Source organism: Magnolia sinica, chromosome 13 (assembly GCF_029962835.1).
Source record: "Magnolia sinica isolate HGM2019 chromosome 13, MsV1, whole genome shotgun sequence".
NCBI classification, from domain to species: Eukaryota; Viridiplantae; Streptophyta; class Magnoliopsida; order Magnoliales; family Magnoliaceae; genus Magnolia; species Magnolia sinica.
The window spans coordinates 19,967,674-19,987,291 of record NC_080585.1 but is presented as its reverse complement, the minus strand read 5'-3'; the positions used below and the strand labels follow the sequence as shown (position 1 = coordinate 19,987,291).

The following is a 19,618-nucleotide window of genomic DNA, read 5'->3' as shown; positions in this document are numbered from 1 at the left end:
ATTTAAGGAGTTGTGTTTGGAAAATGGTGGTGACTCATTCTACTCAGGCGTGAGATTGATTTACGGCTAATCCACACCATCCAAATTGCAGGTCTCGTTATTGATGGATCGTATTTATATAATTATACTTATCGGTAAATCCAAACCCTCCGATTAATGTATATCGAATCGATGGCTACAAGTAAAAAAAGGAAATATCAGATACTGAGTGCAATTTTCTGGTTATTCGTCATCCACAGTTGGTTCAGAGTTTTGGACGGTCTGGATCCACACGAAATAGGGCTCACTATTTGGTAATCCAGACCATTGATTTTTATTATTTTTTTGACTGTAAGAAACGCAGACCGTTGGTTTGTTGAGTCGGACTGTGGATGCACGAAAATTTTTACAGAGTGGAAAGATCCCAGCGACCAATATTATACATCCCTTTTCAGTTGAATCTGGGCCGTTGTTGCATTTCTCTTCTTACCTGTCTATCGGTAGGCCAGAGATTGAAAGGTTAAGATTCTCTCCCTCTGATCAAGGAGATACATGCCAATGGTCTGGATTATCAGAATCGAACCCGTGTATACCGTGTAAAGATGCGGCCCACGTACATCGTATAATCACCCAGACTGCTTAGTTGGGACATTGAACTCATGTCCCACTTCCAAAAACCGTACACGGAAACAAAGATCTAGAAGTTTCATTAGGGTGGCCGTATTACGGGGGCTCCACATTTCAAGATCACACTGATAAGATGATCCCAACCGTCTGCTGAGTGAAACCTTGTGTTTCCACGAGTGAAACTCTACTGTCCAATGGTTAGGATTGTTGAATTAGTTTGAATTTTGAGCTACTGACCATCCACCGAGATTTCCACCTGATGAACCGTTCAGATATTGTGCACTTATGCTACGTTGATGTAGAGCGGGTCGCGGACAGTTACATGGCCAAGATGGATCAGATCAGAAAAGGCCCGGTCAACAACAGAATTGGTCCAGACCATCGGACCTTAAATCGGACGTATCTCGCAATCCGGAATGAATTATTTGACATAAAAGATAAGATTTTGAGGGTATATCTCACAATCCGGAATGAATTATTTGACATAAAAGATAAGATTTTGAGGGTAGAACGAACTACTTTAGCCGACCAGCCCCGCTACGCAGGGTTGCCCAAGCCGGATTTGCGAAATACCGCAAGATCAATGGTTATTTCCGTATTTTAATTTCATTTTTACTATAAATAGTAAGTTTTAGATTGATTATAACTCTTCATCCGTTGGGCTTTAAAAGTTGCGTCCAATGTGAAAAGAGCGTAGAAAAATTAGGAGTACAGTATGGTGAAGCCAAGTAGGATACTTATTATTTTTAGCCAAAATCTTTGCGCACCGGTAGACTCTATAAATAGTATCGTGAATTTTAGGAGTTTTAGTTATAGTTTGATTCTAATTTCTTCCTCATTACTTGTTATTTCTATTTAACAAGTTGTGAAATCGTTTTTATTCATTCATTAATAAACTTTGAATTTATTAAAATTTATTTTTATTTTCTACTTTTCTTTCTCGTGAATTTGAGAAGATTCCGTAGGGAGCCTAGAAAAGTTGGGTGGATTAGAAATATTTACCATCTGGCGGAAGAGGGTGCTTAACCTCACATCCTCCCTTGCGTCACATGTGTACTATTTTCAATGCCCGACATAATCGTAAGATGGACACGCGATCTTTTCGTTTTTCAAAGAAAACGAGACGCCATCGAATACGCTCGATGGACCTCGATGTCCCATCAGCTTGCACTTTCAGCGAATTCGTGATGCGTATATGGAATCCCAACCGTCGAAAAAGTTGGCTGGAGCTTGAAAGGCATTCGGTGGAAATACCAGGCGGATCCACTCAACAGTTGGACCATACCTATGGTGTGGCCCACCTGATGAATCGGTCGGTTTAATTTTTCCGTCCAACAATATATATGTGGTGTTGACTCGTTTCAACGGCTTGGATGCCATGTGAGAAGGACACGTCAGCCGAATGTCCAAGGTGGATGTTCAGTTTATTCTGTTACCACGCGCATCTTTTGAGACATGAAAAGACCTCAATGGTCCAACCGTCCAAACCGTTGGGAAGCGGATTGCGTCCTGCCCCCGCACGGACAGAATCGGTCCAGGCAGAGGCTCTGTCAGGCCCACCGTGATGTATGGGTTTTATCCACGCCGTTCATCCATTTTTAAAGATCATTTTAGGGTACAATACCAACTAGAGGTAGATCCAGGTCTCAAGTGGACCACACAGTGGGGGATTGAACACCCATCATTAAAAATTTATTGGGGGCCATGGAAGTTTTGAATCAAGCTGAAATTTGTGTTTTCCCTTAATCCAGGTCTATATGATCTTTTGAACAGTTAGGATGGAAAATAAACATCACGGTAGGCCCTATAAAGGTTTCAACCGTGGGCATCGTTATAACCACCGCTTCTTGTGGTGGAAATGGTGTGGTTCATTTGACCATTGGATCTGCCTCATTTTTGAACTTTTCCACTAAGATGATCTGGAAAAATGGATGAACAGCATGGATAAGACCCTTGCATCACAGTGGGCCCCACAGAGCCCCTGCATGGACCCATTCCCTCCAGGGCAGGACGAAATCCGAAACCGTTGATCTAATGAGATCATGGCTCATTGGGGCTGCCTTGGATGGGTGGGCCACAAAAAAAAAACATATTAATGAGATCTGTTTAGAGGAAGACAGTTAAATGATAAAAGGGTTAGAATATGCCAATGGGGGAATTTTTTTGGGTGTCCCATCTAGGCTGGGGCCCATTGACTAAGCGGTTATTTAAACATATCCCAACCAAATAATTGCCTTTGTAAAAGAGAAAAATCGTGATGCTCGGTCGGCAGGGTTGTCAACGGGACAGCTTCCTTGCTAAGCTCTCAGCTCAGTTTTGGGCCGAAATTAGGGCTTGCCTGGGCCTAAAAGTGAAGGGTATTTATTAATCATTTTGGGCTTACGCAGTATAAAAAGTCCCATCAGCTCTATGCAAATCTAAGTCCAATTCATTTATAATTTTAAAAGATATATTTAAAGTTTTAATTATATTAATGAAATATTTAATAATTAATTTATATCAAAAATTTTATTAATAGCTAGCAATTAACATTCTTTTACATAACTATTTTAATTTGAATAGCAATTAACATTTTCTTAAAAGTTGAACTAGGTTGGCTCCAACTAGGCTGTTACTAATTTATAGGTCTCGACCTCGTTTTAGGTTTGTCCATTTATGTGTCTGGGCTAGGCTTGAGCTTAAGTGCCATAGGAACTGAGCTTGGATTGACCTTTATCAAATCCAAGCCGGTGGTTGGTTGTAACATCCAGTTTTTTCTTTTTTCTTTTTTTAATGGTAGGTATTCCGGACCCCACTGTTTCTCATGGTGTGGTCCACCTGAGTTTTGGATCAACCTCATTTTTAGCCCATGCCCTAATATGGATGGTCAAGACGGTGGACGGTCGGCCTCATTTTTAGCCCATGCAATAATATGGACGGACAATACTAGTGGATGGATTAGATTTTTCACAACATATGTGGGGCCCACCGTAGTTTAAAAAGAAAAAGAAAAAGAAAAGAAATATGTGACATTGCACACCCAACTCCCTCCCCGATTTTCTCTCTCCACTCCATCATTCCTTTTTCTTTGCCACGCCAAGCACCCGCACGACTCGATCCAGTCTTGCACGCCATCTTGCATATGGGACCCATCTCACTGATTTGAACCGTCCATCAGATTCAGACTCTAGAGAAACTTTGTTAGCTAAAGTAACCTCCACCGTTGTTGCTAGCCATGCAACCCACTAGAGATCTTGATCCTTTCCATTTTCAAGTTCTTGACCCAACATGAATCTACAAAACTGAGGAACAGCTTGGATTTCCTCTTGCACCACCTCAGTGGACTCCACTTAGCCTTATTAAACTCCAAAAAAAAATAAAAAAACCACGTCTTCAGTGATTGTTATAGAGGTTTCGTCCAAACCGGAACTCGTTCTTTCTCCACATCTGGAATTCGTGCATAACTCTAATCTTAGCCATTCAATTCCCTTACCTCCTTTCTCATCCAATGGTCTTTATCTCTCCAACAAACTCCGTTTTCGTCAACCAATTAGAGAGGATCTCCGCTACACGTTCTCTCCGCATTTAACACAATTTGTGTGCAGTAACTAGTGGATTCCAAACTAAAAAACCATCAAGTAGAACCTATATTATCTCTGATTTTCACTTTCAGAAGCTCCATAGGGCCCATATAAATCATCCTCAACTGTTTATTCAAAGAGAAATTCATTGGAGGAGAATCTGCCATTAACACGCCATGTCTTCCCAAATCGGAATCCGCCATCGTTTGAGCAGTTTAACACTGTGTATTTAGATATAAATTGTCCCAAAAGGCCTACCTAATCATAATACAACCATTGAATCGACCAGAATCAAAGCGTTGTGACAAACCTTGAGTGCAACTTTAGTTTTCTCACGCATTCACTCAACAATCTCCTTGTGCAATGGGGGTACAAACTCTGGAACCGTGCTCTTATAAATGCCTGTGAATGTAAATCCAAAACTCCAGAGAGAGAGAGAGAATTCACCCAAAGAGTTTGAGAATGAGGGAGAGATGGAGTGCACTCCACACAACATTCGAGTTGCACTCCATACAACATCCGAGTTGACCCATTGCCATCGGGTTCAGTCGTTGCACCACCGACTTCAACACCTTGCATCAGTCATCTAACATGGAAGAAAGAAAGAAGGAAGAAAAAGAAGCAGATAGTTTCACCGAGTTGACTCAGTGAGTCAACCTGATGACCCCTGGCCCAATCCTTCGAGCTGATTCCAGATTCCGACTTCGAGTCATTTATCAGTTAAGTTTCTATCTCCACCCTTATATTTTATACATTATGGTAGCCTTGATTCAAGTTGACTCACCGAGTCAACTCAGTGATTTAACGTGTTATATTTCTTATATTTTAATATTAGATAATTAGAAATCTTAGTGTAGGTCTTAATAAATCAGCATGTATGATTTGTATAGGGATGTAATCATTTTACATTGAAAATATTTACCGAGTGCTGCTAGTTTAAGTGCGTCGAATTTAGTTCACGCGAAATCGGACCCAAATCATATACACGTAGAATTCATCATAACATCAAATCTATTACTCTAATAGGAGGCAGATGATCTTCCCAATTGAAAACCCTACGTTACAATGAGTTTAGTTGATAATTAGTACGTACATTAAATTTATTTGAGCATCGTATCATAGCATGAATTTTATAATTTATTTGAGTTATTAATTGACTTCATTTTTATTATCGTTACGTGGTCATATTGCAATTATTTCCTTAGTATTACATGATGTAGAATGTATTTGAATTTACGGGTGCTCTGCCCCAAAAGGATTACCATATTATTTATTTATGGATGCTCTGCCCTAAAAGGATCGTTGTATTTTTACGGGTACTCTGCCCAGGGTCATTTTCACAAAGATCAGCACAGTATGCCTTGCCCAGGGTCATATCCGAAAGGATCGCACATGTGCTTTGCCTAAGGTGATTCCCTAAAAGATATGCACACACGGGTGCTCTGCCTTGGGTATTACCTTAAAAGTTTATTCATTGACACTCTGCCAATGGTCATTATTTAAAAGATCGACACCGGTGCTTTGTTAAGGGTCATTCCCTAAAAAGATCAATACACACGGGTATTTTGCCCTGAATTGAACCAAAAAATGATTTTGGATGTCTTATTTTATTTCGTTATTATGAATACCAAATTGTTATTATTGTCACGTAAAGTGCCGATTCAATACTCGCAATTGATCTTGTTTATTTTATTAAGTTATATTGGTGTCATCGTAGAATTTTTAATTTTGAGAATTATGTGACCCTACGAGTAGTCGCGCTCACACTTGTATAAATTGTTTTGCAGTGTTTATATATGAAGAATTAATTGGGCAAGATTGAAGACTTTTCCTCTTGTTTATTTGAAAATTAATTAAAATTCAATACATTTTATTTAAATGTAATTAAGACATGACGATAATTTAGTGGAACATTTGTTAATGAAAATGATATTAGTTTATCCCTCTTAGTTACTATGTTTGTCTTAAAAATGGAAATTATGTGAATTGCGATGTATATTTAGTTAAATATAATTCAAATTCCTGGAATTCGAATTTGGCCCCAACCAACTCAAGTACGAAATTTCGGGGCATGACATTGGTAGCCTTACATGCTCACAAGCCATAGAAGTTCTTAGACATTACATACTTCAAGTAATTCAAATCAATTTTCCAAATTAAAAGTATCAATTGAGATGTATCGTGAGCAAAAAAATTGCTATTATTTGATTGTCTATGCATCAGCTTGGTGGACATTTATTGGACAACTAAAACTGAAAAATATGCAATTGGTCACGGTCCTCCGATGCTTAAGTCAGGTCAAAAGAATTTGAGTCTAAGTCGAATTGTAGAGAGAGGGAGAGAGTGCAAGATATTGCATATCTGTTTTCTCTTCAAAAAATACTATTTATGAGTCTAGGCTAGGCTTGAGCTTAACTGCCATAGGAACTGGGCTTGGATTGACCTTAATCAAATCCAACTCGGTGGTTGGTTGTAACATCCATTTTTTTATTTTTTTATTTTTTAATGGTAGGTATTCTGAACCCCACTGATTTTCATGGTGTGGTCCACCTGAGTTTCGGATCACCCTCATTTTTAACCCATGCCCTAATATGGATGGTCAAGACGGTGGATGGTCAGCCTCATTTTTAGCTCATGCAATGATATTTCATAAATCCGGCTTGTACGATCCAGCATAGTGGGTTGGGTGGCTAAAGTAGATCGTGCTACTCAAAATTATATATTTTATGTCCAATAACTCATTTTGAATTGTGAGATGCTCGATTTAAGATCTAACGGTTCGGATCACTTCAATCGTCGACCGAATCTTTTCTCGACCTTTTCTGAACCATCTTGGCCACAAAACTGCTCGCAACCGGCTCTACATTAGTGGGCAGCATCTAGCTTTTGACCGTGTGCAAGTCAAGTCCGTGTGTATCAAAACACCCATTTGTTTTGAAAGACCACAACGGGACCGGATTCTAAAAATGAAGAACATCGAAAACTTGGCATGCCAACAAAAGAGTAGTGTCCACACTTAAAACCTTGCTGGAGCTGACCATGATGTTTATATGCCATCCAAACCGTTCCTAGAATTACTAACAGTCAGATAAACTGCTGGAACAAATATGATCCTAATAAAAAAGCTTCTGTCACCGTAAAGCGTTCAATCCACACTCTTTCGTGTGGTATGGTCGACGTGAGTTTTGGATCTGCCTGATTTTTAAAATCTGTACTATTGTGGTCTTTAAAAATAGATGGACGGAGTGGATTTATCACTGAAATCTGTATGAGCCCCACACAGCTCCGGGCTCGCCCAGTGTCACAGGCAATCCGCTCGTCGTACACTGTCAGAGTAATAGTCCCATCTCGGAAAAGCGGGTGCATCCGGAGGGACCGAGGATCTGAACATATGTTGCCATGTTGGGCCCAAGTGCTGAGATGATCCGATGATCTGAAACGTTCATCTTTTTCAATTCTATCCCATGCGACGTATTATAAGAAGCTGACGCTGAACGAATGGTTTAGAAAGAATATTTTCGATGGTCTAAACAAAATTTCAGAAATCAAAGGTCAGGATCATCATTGAATCCTTGCTTAGATATAATTGATTATCTATTATATATACTAGAATATGGACCCTTCAATTAAGTGGACCATCTCAGCATGTTGGCCTCCGTGGGTGGCAATACATGCTGACAAGGTGAGTTGCGATGGAGAGAAAAACGAACTCATTTCTGGAGTCGTGCTTCCTTCCCCTCCTTCAAGCCGCTGTTGCTTCTCTACCTTCGCTACTTTCCCTTTAACACAGCCACGAAAAGCATAACGTCAAACCACGCAACCGCTCGAGCAGCGGAGTAATAAAAAATCAGAGTAGAAAAGGAAGGAAGAAAAGGCAAAGAATCGATTCTACTTAATTTCTCAGTCGCTCTCGATCATATATCTTCCTTTCCTCTTTTTGGTGTTTGGAATCTACAATTCGATGGATTTGTATCCTCAAGACAGCTCTTACTACATATGGAATCCTCCCTTCCAGACCTCACACTTTCTAACAACAACAGAAATACAATGGGCATTTGCTCTCTCTTCTCCGCTTCCTTTTTCCTTCTCTGCATCTTCTCTTCCAACGGTGCGTTGCTTTTTTCCTTCGAATTACGGTTCTGTTATCATGTAGAATGAGGTCTGATCCAGTACGAAGTGATGTAGTGGTACCGACCACCATCCAATCCGTCCATCATGTGAGCTGCCTCATGTTTTAGTTGGCACAAAAAATTCTGAGGGACCCAAAACGGAGGTGGACCATACCATGTGAAATCATGCTATAATCACGTGGTGTGGCCCACACGAGTCTTGGAATTGGAATGCTTTTTGGAGGGTCCATTCTTTCTAGGCGGATGCATCTTCTGTATGGATTGGATGGCATATACAAAACACAGTGGGACCCACACACAGTCCGGAAGGTTTTCAATGGTGGGTGTCCTTGTCCCAAATGTTCCCTGTAGTGTGGCCCACCGGAGTTTTGGATGGGCCTGATTTTTTGATGATGAGTATAATATGAGGGGGGTCGCGCATGATGGGCGGATTGGATATCGTTCACACACCACATTGGGCCCCACGTATCTGTTGTTTGTTGAGCTCAACCTACAAAGATTTGTAGTGGATCTGGCATGGTCTAGAATTTCTATTTGAATTTCCATCCAATGGGTGGAAAGAGAATCTTGGGTTGTTCCTTTTAGAACCGATTATTTTTCTCCCTTCCATTGAATTCATTAGCTTACTTGTTATGTATGTATGACTGCAGAAGAATGCATCTTTAGGAATTGATGATTTCGGTTTCTGTTTTTGGCTCTTGAATTTGCAAAAAAAGAAGAAGAGAGCTAGCGAAGTCTGGCTTCTTGGTAATACACGTCTAGCATGATTTCAAAGAATTTCTGTTTAAATTTTGAGAGTAAGACTATAGAGAACTAATCACCTACTGGCAACAGAGGCACCATGACTTGTGGCCCCATCTAACCTGCCACTTATGTAGTACACCCATACCATGAAAATGGGTTGGCTCCAGCAACTGTTCTAAATATTGGTGTCATTAAAAATAGTATCGCCGATATTATCGGTAGACCAAGCCTGCAATACCAAAATTGCTGGCAATTTAAAATTTTCCAAACATTACCAATATTTTCGATAATATTGACAATATTTGGCGATATTTTTGGTACCAGTGATTTTTTGAGAAGAATCCTTTATAAAAGTTCCTTGGTATTGGCAAGACCATTGATAATATCCCTGATACTAGCGATATTAGCCCTGATGCCAGGGAAACATTTGTAAATAGTAAAAAACTAACAGAAAATTGGGAACTTATCTAAAAACCCACAGAACTCCATTTTTCGGGCTTTTTCTTCTTCTTTTTTTTTTCTTAAGTGATTTCAATCACTCTTAATTTTTCTTGTTTGAAAGTTTGGATATGGGGGAGAAATCTCGACTCGAAGTGGAGACGGGCTGAAGCTCAAAGGTGATGAAAAATTCATAGAAACTTCATTTGGCATGGATTGCAATGGAAATCCATGTCTATGAATGATTCTGGATTTTGTGGCAGAGAAATTAATAGTTAAGTGGAAAAGGGGGGAAGTCCTAATGTTTCCATTTTTATGTTGGAAAATATGTTTTTTACTGCTAATTAATTGCAAATTTTATATATTGATTAGTGTTGGCCGATTTATTGATTGGCTACAAATTTTATATATTTATTTATAATGATTTTTTTTTTTTCTACGGTACATGGCTTAGGCTCCTCTAAATGGAAACTTATTATATATAGTTGTTTTTTGCATTATTGTAAACATGTGCCTTTTAACATCTTTTGAAGTTTCACTAAAAACATTCACATTTTTTTTCTAACGTTTCTGCGTTGTTTCCCTCAGACTAATATTTTTCCGAATATCGGTGATACTGATACTTGTTTCCGTATCCACAATCATCGATACATGTGGAGATACTGATACTCTTAACATTGGCTCCACTTTGATAAAATGGTTCTAATTGGAGATATCTACTTTGATAAAATGGTTCTAATTGGAGATATCTAATTCCAAATAAAATTACTTTGATAACCATTGGGCAGTTCCAATTGGATATTTTTCTAGGGGTTTTATCATTTTGGCTTCTCTGAATAGGTTCAAATGGTTTCTCCAAGTTTGATGGAATGATTTAAAAATCCACTCCCCCTGCAATAACCTACTTTTATACCTACTAGAACCACTTGGATGCATTCAGAGTATTTTGATAGAAGACATGTAAATCCATATCAAGGTATCCTCTGGAGCACAACATTCTGAATTGAATTGGTTTGATGCATTTTGGGATGGGGTTTGTTTTGGGATTTTTATACAACTCTTATTTTCACTCAATGGGTACAGATGACTTTAAGGGATTTTTGAAAAGTTTCATTGAAGGATTGTAAATCTACAGCAAGACTCTCCATGGAGCATAAGGTTTCTTGTTCCAAACTCCTTCGATGGATGCAGAGGGTTTGGTCTGGAGTTATACATGAGATTTTCTTGTTTTGGTGCCATGATTATTGATAAGATTGAAGGAATTTGCTACTTTCTGTCCAGAGTAATTTTCTTTTGGTCTGTCTTAAACTACTTCAATGCATTTGGAAGGGTCAATAAACTTTCCAAAATTTCTAGAACCTTCTCTCGGGCCAATCCATTTTGAGAAATGCAAGAAACATTTTTATGTCATCTTGTGCCTATCAAAGGTGCCACCTGGGTCTACACGTTTCTCTTTTTCCTCTTCCAAAAGGCAAAGAACGAAGAAGAGTGGTACTAGTGTAACAAACTAGCATGCCTCGTACATTTTAGAAATTCAACCAAACAAAAAAAAAAAAACCTCGAGTTCTACCGTTCTACTTCTAACATCTAAATGTAAATCTCCAACACCTTAGCTGGAAAGGTGCCGTGAGATCTCTGCTTTGGTGGCCTCTTCCCCTCTTCCATGATGTACTTTTTTCTTTTGAAATTTCAATAGAAGTTATAGTTAACACTGCATGTGAAATGGAATTATTTAATTATTTTTTTTTTTTTTTGAGTAATCAGTCACTTATTTTCTTCAATATGCTCGATCAATTCGATATTTCTGTTCAACTCAGAAATTTACAGCACTCTTCGTCAACTACTTAAAATGTTTGTATGTTTTCTTCTATATCCCTCCAAGGTAGGATTTTATGTTACTGATAAAAAGAAGAGGCATTATTAATTATACTAGAACATCCAATGCACAACTAGTTTGTAGATGAGAACTGTGCAACTAGTGGCCTGCAAGGCCCACCGTGGCATATGGCATTGAACCCATCCATTATGGTTACCCCACCATGAAAATGGGACACATGCACATCTAGTTACCTGGTTTTCACATCTACAACTAGATGCATGTGACATGTTCTCTATTTGCATCTATGTTTCAAGTTTGGATGGTTTACGTTTCGCTCACGTATGAAATTATACATGGCTAAGGCAGCTCTATGCCTTTAGATTCCAATTACTGTGTTGATTCTTTCCTTTATCATTGAAAGCAGACATTCCGTGTTATGTTTCTTTAAAGTGGTTCTAACACTTTGGTTCTCAAAGAGGAGATTTACAAGACAAACAACTGCCATCCCAAGGAAGGGTTGAGTCCATAAACTTGGGTGAGGCAGTTCGATTCTTTTGATTGGATTCACCCTTCAAAGGGGGATTTGAGGCATAAATTCCCTTTTGAGCTGAACTGGGTTTTTTTTTGTGTGTGTGTGTGTGTGTTTGGATACACTTGGCAAACCCCCATTTAATCAGTCCACTTGACAAAATAAGTTCTAAAATGCCGACTCGACAAAGATTCATTTTCGTCGACTCGACCAAAAATGCAGGCTTGAACCCTCCTTTGGAAACCCTTTCGCTCAACTGTGTTCAAACGGAGGAAACCCTAAAGCAGAAAGTTTGTTATTTTTCCATCATCTTGTTAGTTTAATAATAATAATAATAATATTATTATTATTATAGAAAAGGTCAAGGTGGATGTGTATTGCTACTTTCATGGAGTGGTTCTTTTTCTGCGTCCATTGGGAGTTACCTAATACCTGCATTATAAATGGAAATTCATCTCTCTGCTACATGATTCTGAAAATTCGTTGCGGTTTGATCTTTATCTGGATTATAAAGTTGGCTGATAGAGCTGTTTCTGCTGCTCTGCAGGCTTTACTACTGTGCAGGCATTTACTGGAACTTACGGAATAAACTATGGCCGGATTGCTGATAACATACCTCCACCTGAAAGTGTAGTGACGCTTCTTAAAGCAGCAAAGATAAAGAATATTCGGATCTACGATGCTGAGCACTCCGTTCTCAAGGCATTTAAAGGATCTGGAATTGAAATAGTGGTCGGAATTGGTAATGAGTATCTGAAAGACATGAGTGTGAATGAAGATCGTGCAATGGACTGGTTAAAAGAAAACGTTGAGCCATTTCTGCCCGATACCCATATCCGTGGGATTGCTGTGGGGAATGAGATTTTGGGAGGAACAGATCAGGAAATAGCTGAAGTCCTACTGGGTGCTGTCAAGAACGTTTACAATTCCGTTGAGAGGCTTAAGTTGAAGAATACAATTGAAGTCTCATCACCACATTCACAGGGCGTTTTTCAGAATTCCTTTCCTCCATCGGCATGTACTTTCAAGGAAAGTGTTATGCCATACATGAAGCCGCTTTTGGAATTCTTTTCCCAGACGGGTTCTCCTTTCTACATCAATGCCTACCCATTTCTGGCCTACAAGTCCGACCCCGAGCATATCGATCTCAACTATGCTCTTTTCCAGTCTAATCCAGGAGTCTATGATGCGAAGACTAAGCTTCACTATGATAACATGTTCGATGCTCAGATAGACGCAGCTTATGCAGCTTTGGAATCCTTGGGCTTTGGGAAGATGGAAGTCCGAGTCTCCGAAACAGGTTGGGCTTCTAAAGGTGATGAGAACGAAGGAGGGGCAACAGTTCAGAATGCTAGGATTTATAACCGCAATCTGCGTAAACGGCTTGCCAAAAAGAAGGGTACTCCACTCAGGCCAAAGATTGCAGTAAAGGCATATGTATTTGCCTTGTTTAATGAGGATTTGAAGCCAGGACCAACCTCTGAGAGGAACTTCGGACTGTTCAAGGCTGATGGGAGCATTTCATATGATATTGGATTTACAGGACTCAAGCCCTCGTCTGCATCCTCATCTCTGTTGTCTCTGAAGGTATGGCATTCTTGACTTATTTCATGCTTGTTTTCCAGTTTCTATCCAAAACTCGTGTTTCTTGTATATTTCTTTTCTCCAAATCTGAAATTATAAAAAGACAAGTAACCTGATTTTTCACAAAATAGCCAGTGATGATGAATTTCCTAAATTTATGCATGGAATATGTATTTCAACATCCTTCAATGTCAAATATTGATACAATGTAAAACATAGGATGGTTTTGCTTTGGTTCAGTAATTTAATATGATGTTAGCTTACTGTTTTTTCCCTCCATTTGCTACCTTTGATTTTGTCGATAGGAACATTCTTTAATTCAATGAAATGATGTCGGAATTTTGGACAATGGAAGTGTTGTATGTATTTGGAACATCTCTGAAATCCTTTTGAGTAGAATGCCAAACCAAACTATCAACATTATTGGCATAAGAAATGGGTATTTAGATTTTCCGATTATTGAAGTGGTTGCAATTAAAAAAAAGAAGAAAGAAAACAATTAGAAAATCCTCAGTAGTACATAATTGCACTCTCTAGTCCATTCGGTTGTACTACCTAGGTCTAACCAGTTTAGATTTTGTTAATTTGAATTAATGCTAATAAATAAATACTAGGTAGAAAGGAGTTATTTCATGACTTGAAAAATAATATTGTATGCTTGCATTTATTATTACCTTTATAAACATCCTTTTTTTTTTTTTTTCCTTACCTTTATTTTTACTGTATTTATTATTGGCAATAACATTGAATAATCACCAATAACTGAAGTGGTTGTACAGTCCAACCAATTGGACTTGAGTCTCTCTCTCTCTCTCTCTCTCTCTCTCTCTCTATATATATATATATATATATATATATATATATAACATTTTTGATATAAATTTATATTACTACTTTTCTTAATGGGTAATCTAAAAAAAAAAAGTACCAAAAGAGGGAGCACTATACAAAAGAGGAGGCCAAAACTCAAGCCCCAAAAAACCCCTCAAACACTTTACATTACAACTAAATCAACTATAAGAATAGAGAATCATAACTCCGAAAATGTAGAAATATCAATCCAGATCACGAAGGACCCATAATCATGTTTGCAAGATTTGGTACAGAAAATGTAGGGGGGTTGATGATCATATATAATGTTGATCTGATGAACCTTGTTGTGGATGGCAGTTTCCCCAAAAATATCCTGGAGCCAAAGATCCCAACCCTTCTCTCAATCAATGGCCTACAAATAGGTTGGGGAGAAAATCTATCAACAACCCACATTCAATGGAAATAGTTGAAAAATAAAATGGTTGGGATCTTCCAATCGTGAAGAGTTTTGGGACAAACGATCAACCGTTTGGATTGCTGGAACATGGTCCCACATTGACTAAGTTATCAACTACTTCCTGAACCCTACCTATTTAGAACCCAGCCTTTCGGATTGCTTTTGATACATTCCTTCTATCATTCAGCAAAATTTCAATTGGGTTTCTCATGGGTGTGATATTGCAGGATATCCGAGGTTGGCAGTTGCCTTATTCGATGGTTCTTACAACTTGTGCCGCCGTGCTGCTGCTTGTTTTGATACCATAGTCAAATCAAGGTTTGGAGCATCCTCTCTTATGTATTTTTTATCCAATGCCGAAAGTGTGTCCAGGAGTACTTGGATTAAGGGCGACATCCGTCATTGGATCTCTTCTCTTTGTAACACTGCATGTGTCATCCATTCATCGATTAAATGTACATTAATGTGTCGTGTGATGAGAAATTGCTGATTGTTTTATTTACTTCAGCAATTCACAGGAATGATTGACTAATAAGAACCTTTGTTATTCTCATTTGGGTTTGTGTGATATGAGGTTTGTTCGAGCGGTTTAGCTGCTGAAAGATGACAATTTACGATGCATTTGGATGCACAAGTCAATTGAATTGCGAACATTCATTCGCAGGAAATGATGTGAGGGGGTATATCACCACCAAGTATGCAAAGCCTTGAATCCACAAGGTTATTCTCGAATCCACAAGATTAAAAGGAAAATTAGAAATTTTATTAATCAATAATGCTTAGACTTCCCGATTACATTACTTACAAAGAAAAGCAAAAACCCTAAATATGAATCGAAATTAAATCATATCGGATGATTTCTAACATGATTAGAAGCAATTTCTAAAAAGCTAAAACTCCAAAACAAAAGAGGTACAACCAAATTAAAACTTACTAAAAACAGTAAGTTTTTCTTAAAATTATGATTTTGAATTGGAAGAAAGCATCTTCTCACAAAATGGATCCACATATGCTGGTCGATTGACCCAGATAGCTTGTTATAGTAAAAATTCATAGGTCATGCATCCCATAACAATACTTAGATCAAAACTTATGGTCGATTTACAGTTGACACTTCAAATACCAATTTCTCCTTATCTGGAATGAATTTCTTCGATACAAATGTGCTTAGGCCCAATTATGTCAGTCCCTGTAATAGCTCGGTTCCTGGAACCCGAGTACATTACTCGTTTTCCAAAAATCAGAGCGTTAACCTTTAAATATCCCAAATTCCACGTACATCTTTTTTTTCTTTATCAGAGTTAATCATTTAAGCGGAATTAAAAAAACAATTCAAGTATAAGAGTGAGTCCAAATATACAAAATCAAATATTCGAGTGGTTACCTATAAACTTATACAAATCAATGTCTTAAGTTTAATAATACATGACAATACAACTAAAATGAAAATGAAATCAATAACAGGGAGTCGCAAGATCGTCTGGCTCCTCCTATTCCACATGAACATCAACATGCACATCCTCTACGTCTCCTGCACACTGATTACGGTTTGATAGCGTCAATGATTATCACAGTGAGGTATAACCCTCAAGTTGGTTGTATCATCAAGATAATTAAACATAGTTATCAGAGACTGTGTGTAATAAATATTATACAATAATTATCATGGAAATTAGATACGCATTCATTAAATAAATCACATAAGATAATCTTGTTTAAATGCATGGATGCATGCATATGCTCACAGACTTGTGGATGCATATCCAGCTGGTTAAAAGTCGCCCAAGGAGAACTAGCCACCCGGAAAAGTACTCAAAGGTACGCCTAAGGAGAACCAGCCACCCGAAAAAGACTATGATATATAGATCGTGACTAGTCATCCGGAAAAGTGCACAAAGGTACGCCCAAGGAGAACTAACCACCCAGAAAAGATCATAATAATATATAGATCACCCGAGGAGGACTAGTCATCCGGAAAAGTACACAAAGGTACGCCTAAGGAGAACTAACCACCCGGAAAAGACCATAGTATATAGATCGCCCAAGGAGATCTAGCCACCCGAAAAAGTACTCAAGGTATGCCCAAGGAAAACTAGTCACCCGGAAAAGACCGCATGCCATGAAAATGCATGATTAACCCAACCATTATTATTCCAATTTCAAACAATCAATTTAGGAAAACTCAAAGGTCACTATGGGGGGTTGGTCACCCAGCATAGACCGACAGCTCAGGCATAGTGTCCCATTCTACCATCCCTAGCTCATTAGACTAACAAACAAGATGTTTTAAAGGTAACCTACTCAACTAATGGCCAATCGTAGACAAACAAGTGGATATCATCGTAAAGTTATATAGAGACAATCAATTAAAGCCACATGAGGCAATTGTTCCTTAAAAGTCGCAAGCGCCAAATATTTCATTTAATGGTGCGATAAGAAGGGGTTATTCCCCACAAGCCACATGGGCATAAATGATCCATTTTAGGATACAGTGAAAGGAATTGACCTCAAAAGCCACAAAGGCGCAACGGTACGTTAGATGATAAGTCCACCATAAATAAATTTTATTTAATCTATTAGACAGAATGACCACTAGTTTAAAGGCTTCCAAAAATACAATATATAACCGAAAGTGGTAAAGAAGTCATGCACAATATTAAAAGCATATACACATATAAAGTGAGATATTTGAGACCATCACATATTTATGTTTGAATGTAAATCCAAAGATCAATCATTATGAAGAATTACATAAATAAAGCTACATTTATCATCAATTTCACCGTGTATCATGTTAGGCAATAGATGAAATAAACAACTACGCTAACTATCAAGATATAGACAAGCTTGAAGGGTGATCATCCCCTTTTAAGAGTCTGTTCGTCTCCCGATGATGCTAAAGATAGTTGTTCGCACCCTTGTCGCGAACTCGACTCGAACACAGCGAGTTAAATCGACTCGACTTAACAGTAATCCGAATCCCACTTGCCTTTCTCTTCCTTCTCCTTTCTTTCCTTGTTCCTGTAACACATATCCAGCAATTTACTGGGTGAAACCAGAGTCTAGACTCAGGAAATTCACTGAGTCAACTCGGCAGTCCACAACTGTCCTTCTTCCTCCGCCTTTCTTTCCCCTTTTTTCTCTTTTTCTTCCTTCCTTTCTTCCTCCATTTCTTCCCTTTTATCATTTCTCCCTCCTGCTACCCCGACTGACAACGCCCATAACTGATTCCCACTCAGTCCAGGACTCGATTCTAGCTGGACCTAGTTAAGTCGGCGGCGTAACAACCTAATGGGTTATACTCTCCTCTCTACGTCTTTCTTTCGTTTTCTTTTCTTCTTTCTGTTACTCTGCCTGACGCCAGCAACTTCTAACTCAAACAGGGACCGCCCAAACACGCCCAACACACCAGACTCAACCCGATTTAGCACACTTGGACTGACTTGTTAACAGCCAACTCGGCTCGACTCGACCGGATACAAGGAGTCAGCCGATCTCACCTTCTTTCGATCTCCTCTCATTTTCCATCCTTGCTTTCTTCTTCCTTTTGCAGCTAATGTCCAGCAGCTGGACTCAACAAGACTCACCTTGACTCGCCTTGACTCGGACAGACTCGCTACTCGGTCTGAGTCGGCTAATGTGGGAGGGAGAAACGGCGTTTTTTTTTTCCGACCCATTTATAGAGTGCATTAATCCTCTTCTAGAGGATTCGAGCGCTAACTAATCTTTGGATTAGTTGCGGTTAAATCGGAATGATTAACAAAGAACACACCCATCTCGGTTTAGATGTAACTTAAACTAGCTTGCATAGTTGTAATCTAACATTACAAATGATGTTCTGGTAACATGGCCCACCAGATTAACGTCTCAGATCAGGAGGTGGGACCCACTTAGAGAAGATGGGTCATTCTTCTTAACGTGGAAGAAGATCTAGCCGTTAATGGCGGATCGCTGTTCAATGGCTAAACTCGTGATCTGCTGCACATGGATGATTCTGATTGGACCACTAAACATTGTGGGACCCATATTTTGGAAGGTTATGATGAAATCCAAATGGTTTGTGAGATTTTCAGCTGCGGCGGTATTTCATGTGCCATCTCGCGCGGCTGCGAGATAACCAAACCACCTCAAAAAGGGCTTTAGGAAGCCCTAAATCTGATGTTCTGGATGCTCCACGAAAGTTCCCAGAAGCCAAGGAACGGCTGGGATAGTGCAATCACATTAGCTCCCAGCAAGGCGAGATTACTTCCGCCCTTTTATTTTACAGCTATGAAGCCCTATAAACGGAATGAATGGAAGGTTGAGATGCACCGAAATGGAGGGTCGAGGTGAGTGGAGACAGGCTTTCTCAGATTGCCAGGTTGGCAGCTCAACTGATGTGGTTTCTGTTTTCGGCAAAAACAATAGCACGCAGCGCACTTTGCGCCCTTGTTTATGTGTACGTGCGTATGCGTGATCGTGTACGGACATCTAGGGCTTGGACGTTTTTGGCAGAAAAGCACGATGGACGGCTTGGATCAATGGTATGATCTCAAATGGAGCCCACTGGATTTAGATTTGGGGACACAGCCCGCTCGCTGGCTGTTTTTTTTAAAAAAGGTGGGAAGTAGCTCCCCTTTTTCGGAAAGCATCGGGTCAACACCCAGTTGACCCGATTTTTTGGTTTGGTGTATTGTGGATGCACCCGGGTAGGTGTACCCTCGGATCATAAGTGGGGTCCACAGTGATGTCTTTGGGAAATCCATCCCGTCTATTTGTTTTAAATGATATTTTTAAAATGAAAAACTAAAGGTGAGGCAGATTTGAAGCTTGGTTGGGTCACACCAAGCGATTTCGTCTTATTTTTCTGGTTTGTATTGATCCGGCAGTCGAATTGACTTTAGTTTGGACCTCAACGCTTATGGAAATCGTTCGGAAGATTGGGACCGCTTATACTAT

General features: G+C 39.1%; 1 protein-coding gene across 1 annotated transcript; it reads left to right on the top strand.

Annotated features, from left to right (window-relative positions):
• The first annotated feature begins 7,909 nt into the window (after positions 1-7,909).
• On the top strand, positions 7,910-15,233 carry LOC131223128 (glucan endo-1,3-beta-glucosidase 14-like). The gene is made up of 3 exons (XM_058218437.1): positions 7,910-8,274; positions 12,374-13,413; positions 14,908-15,233. Exons 1-3 carry the CDS (start codon positions 8,163-8,165, stop codon positions 14,986-14,988), a joined length of 1,233 nt encoding a protein of 410 aa, XP_058074420.1. The 5' UTR covers positions 7,910-8,162; the 3' UTR covers positions 14,989-15,233.
• Positions 15,234-19,618: the final 4,385 nt, after the last annotated feature.

Coding starts and splice junctions, on each gene's coding strand:
- LOC131223128 (XM_058218437.1), top strand. CDS start 8,163: ATGGAATCCTCCCTTCCAGACCTCACACTTTCTAACAACAACAGAAAT. Junction 8,275..12,373: donor CTGCATCTTCTCTTCCAACG/GTGCGTTGCTTT, acceptor GCTGCTCTGCAG/GCTTTACTACTGTGCAGGCA. Junction 13,414..14,907: donor CATCTCTGTTGTCTCTGAAG/GTATGGCATTCT, acceptor GTGATATTGCAG/GATATCCGAGGTTGGCAGTT.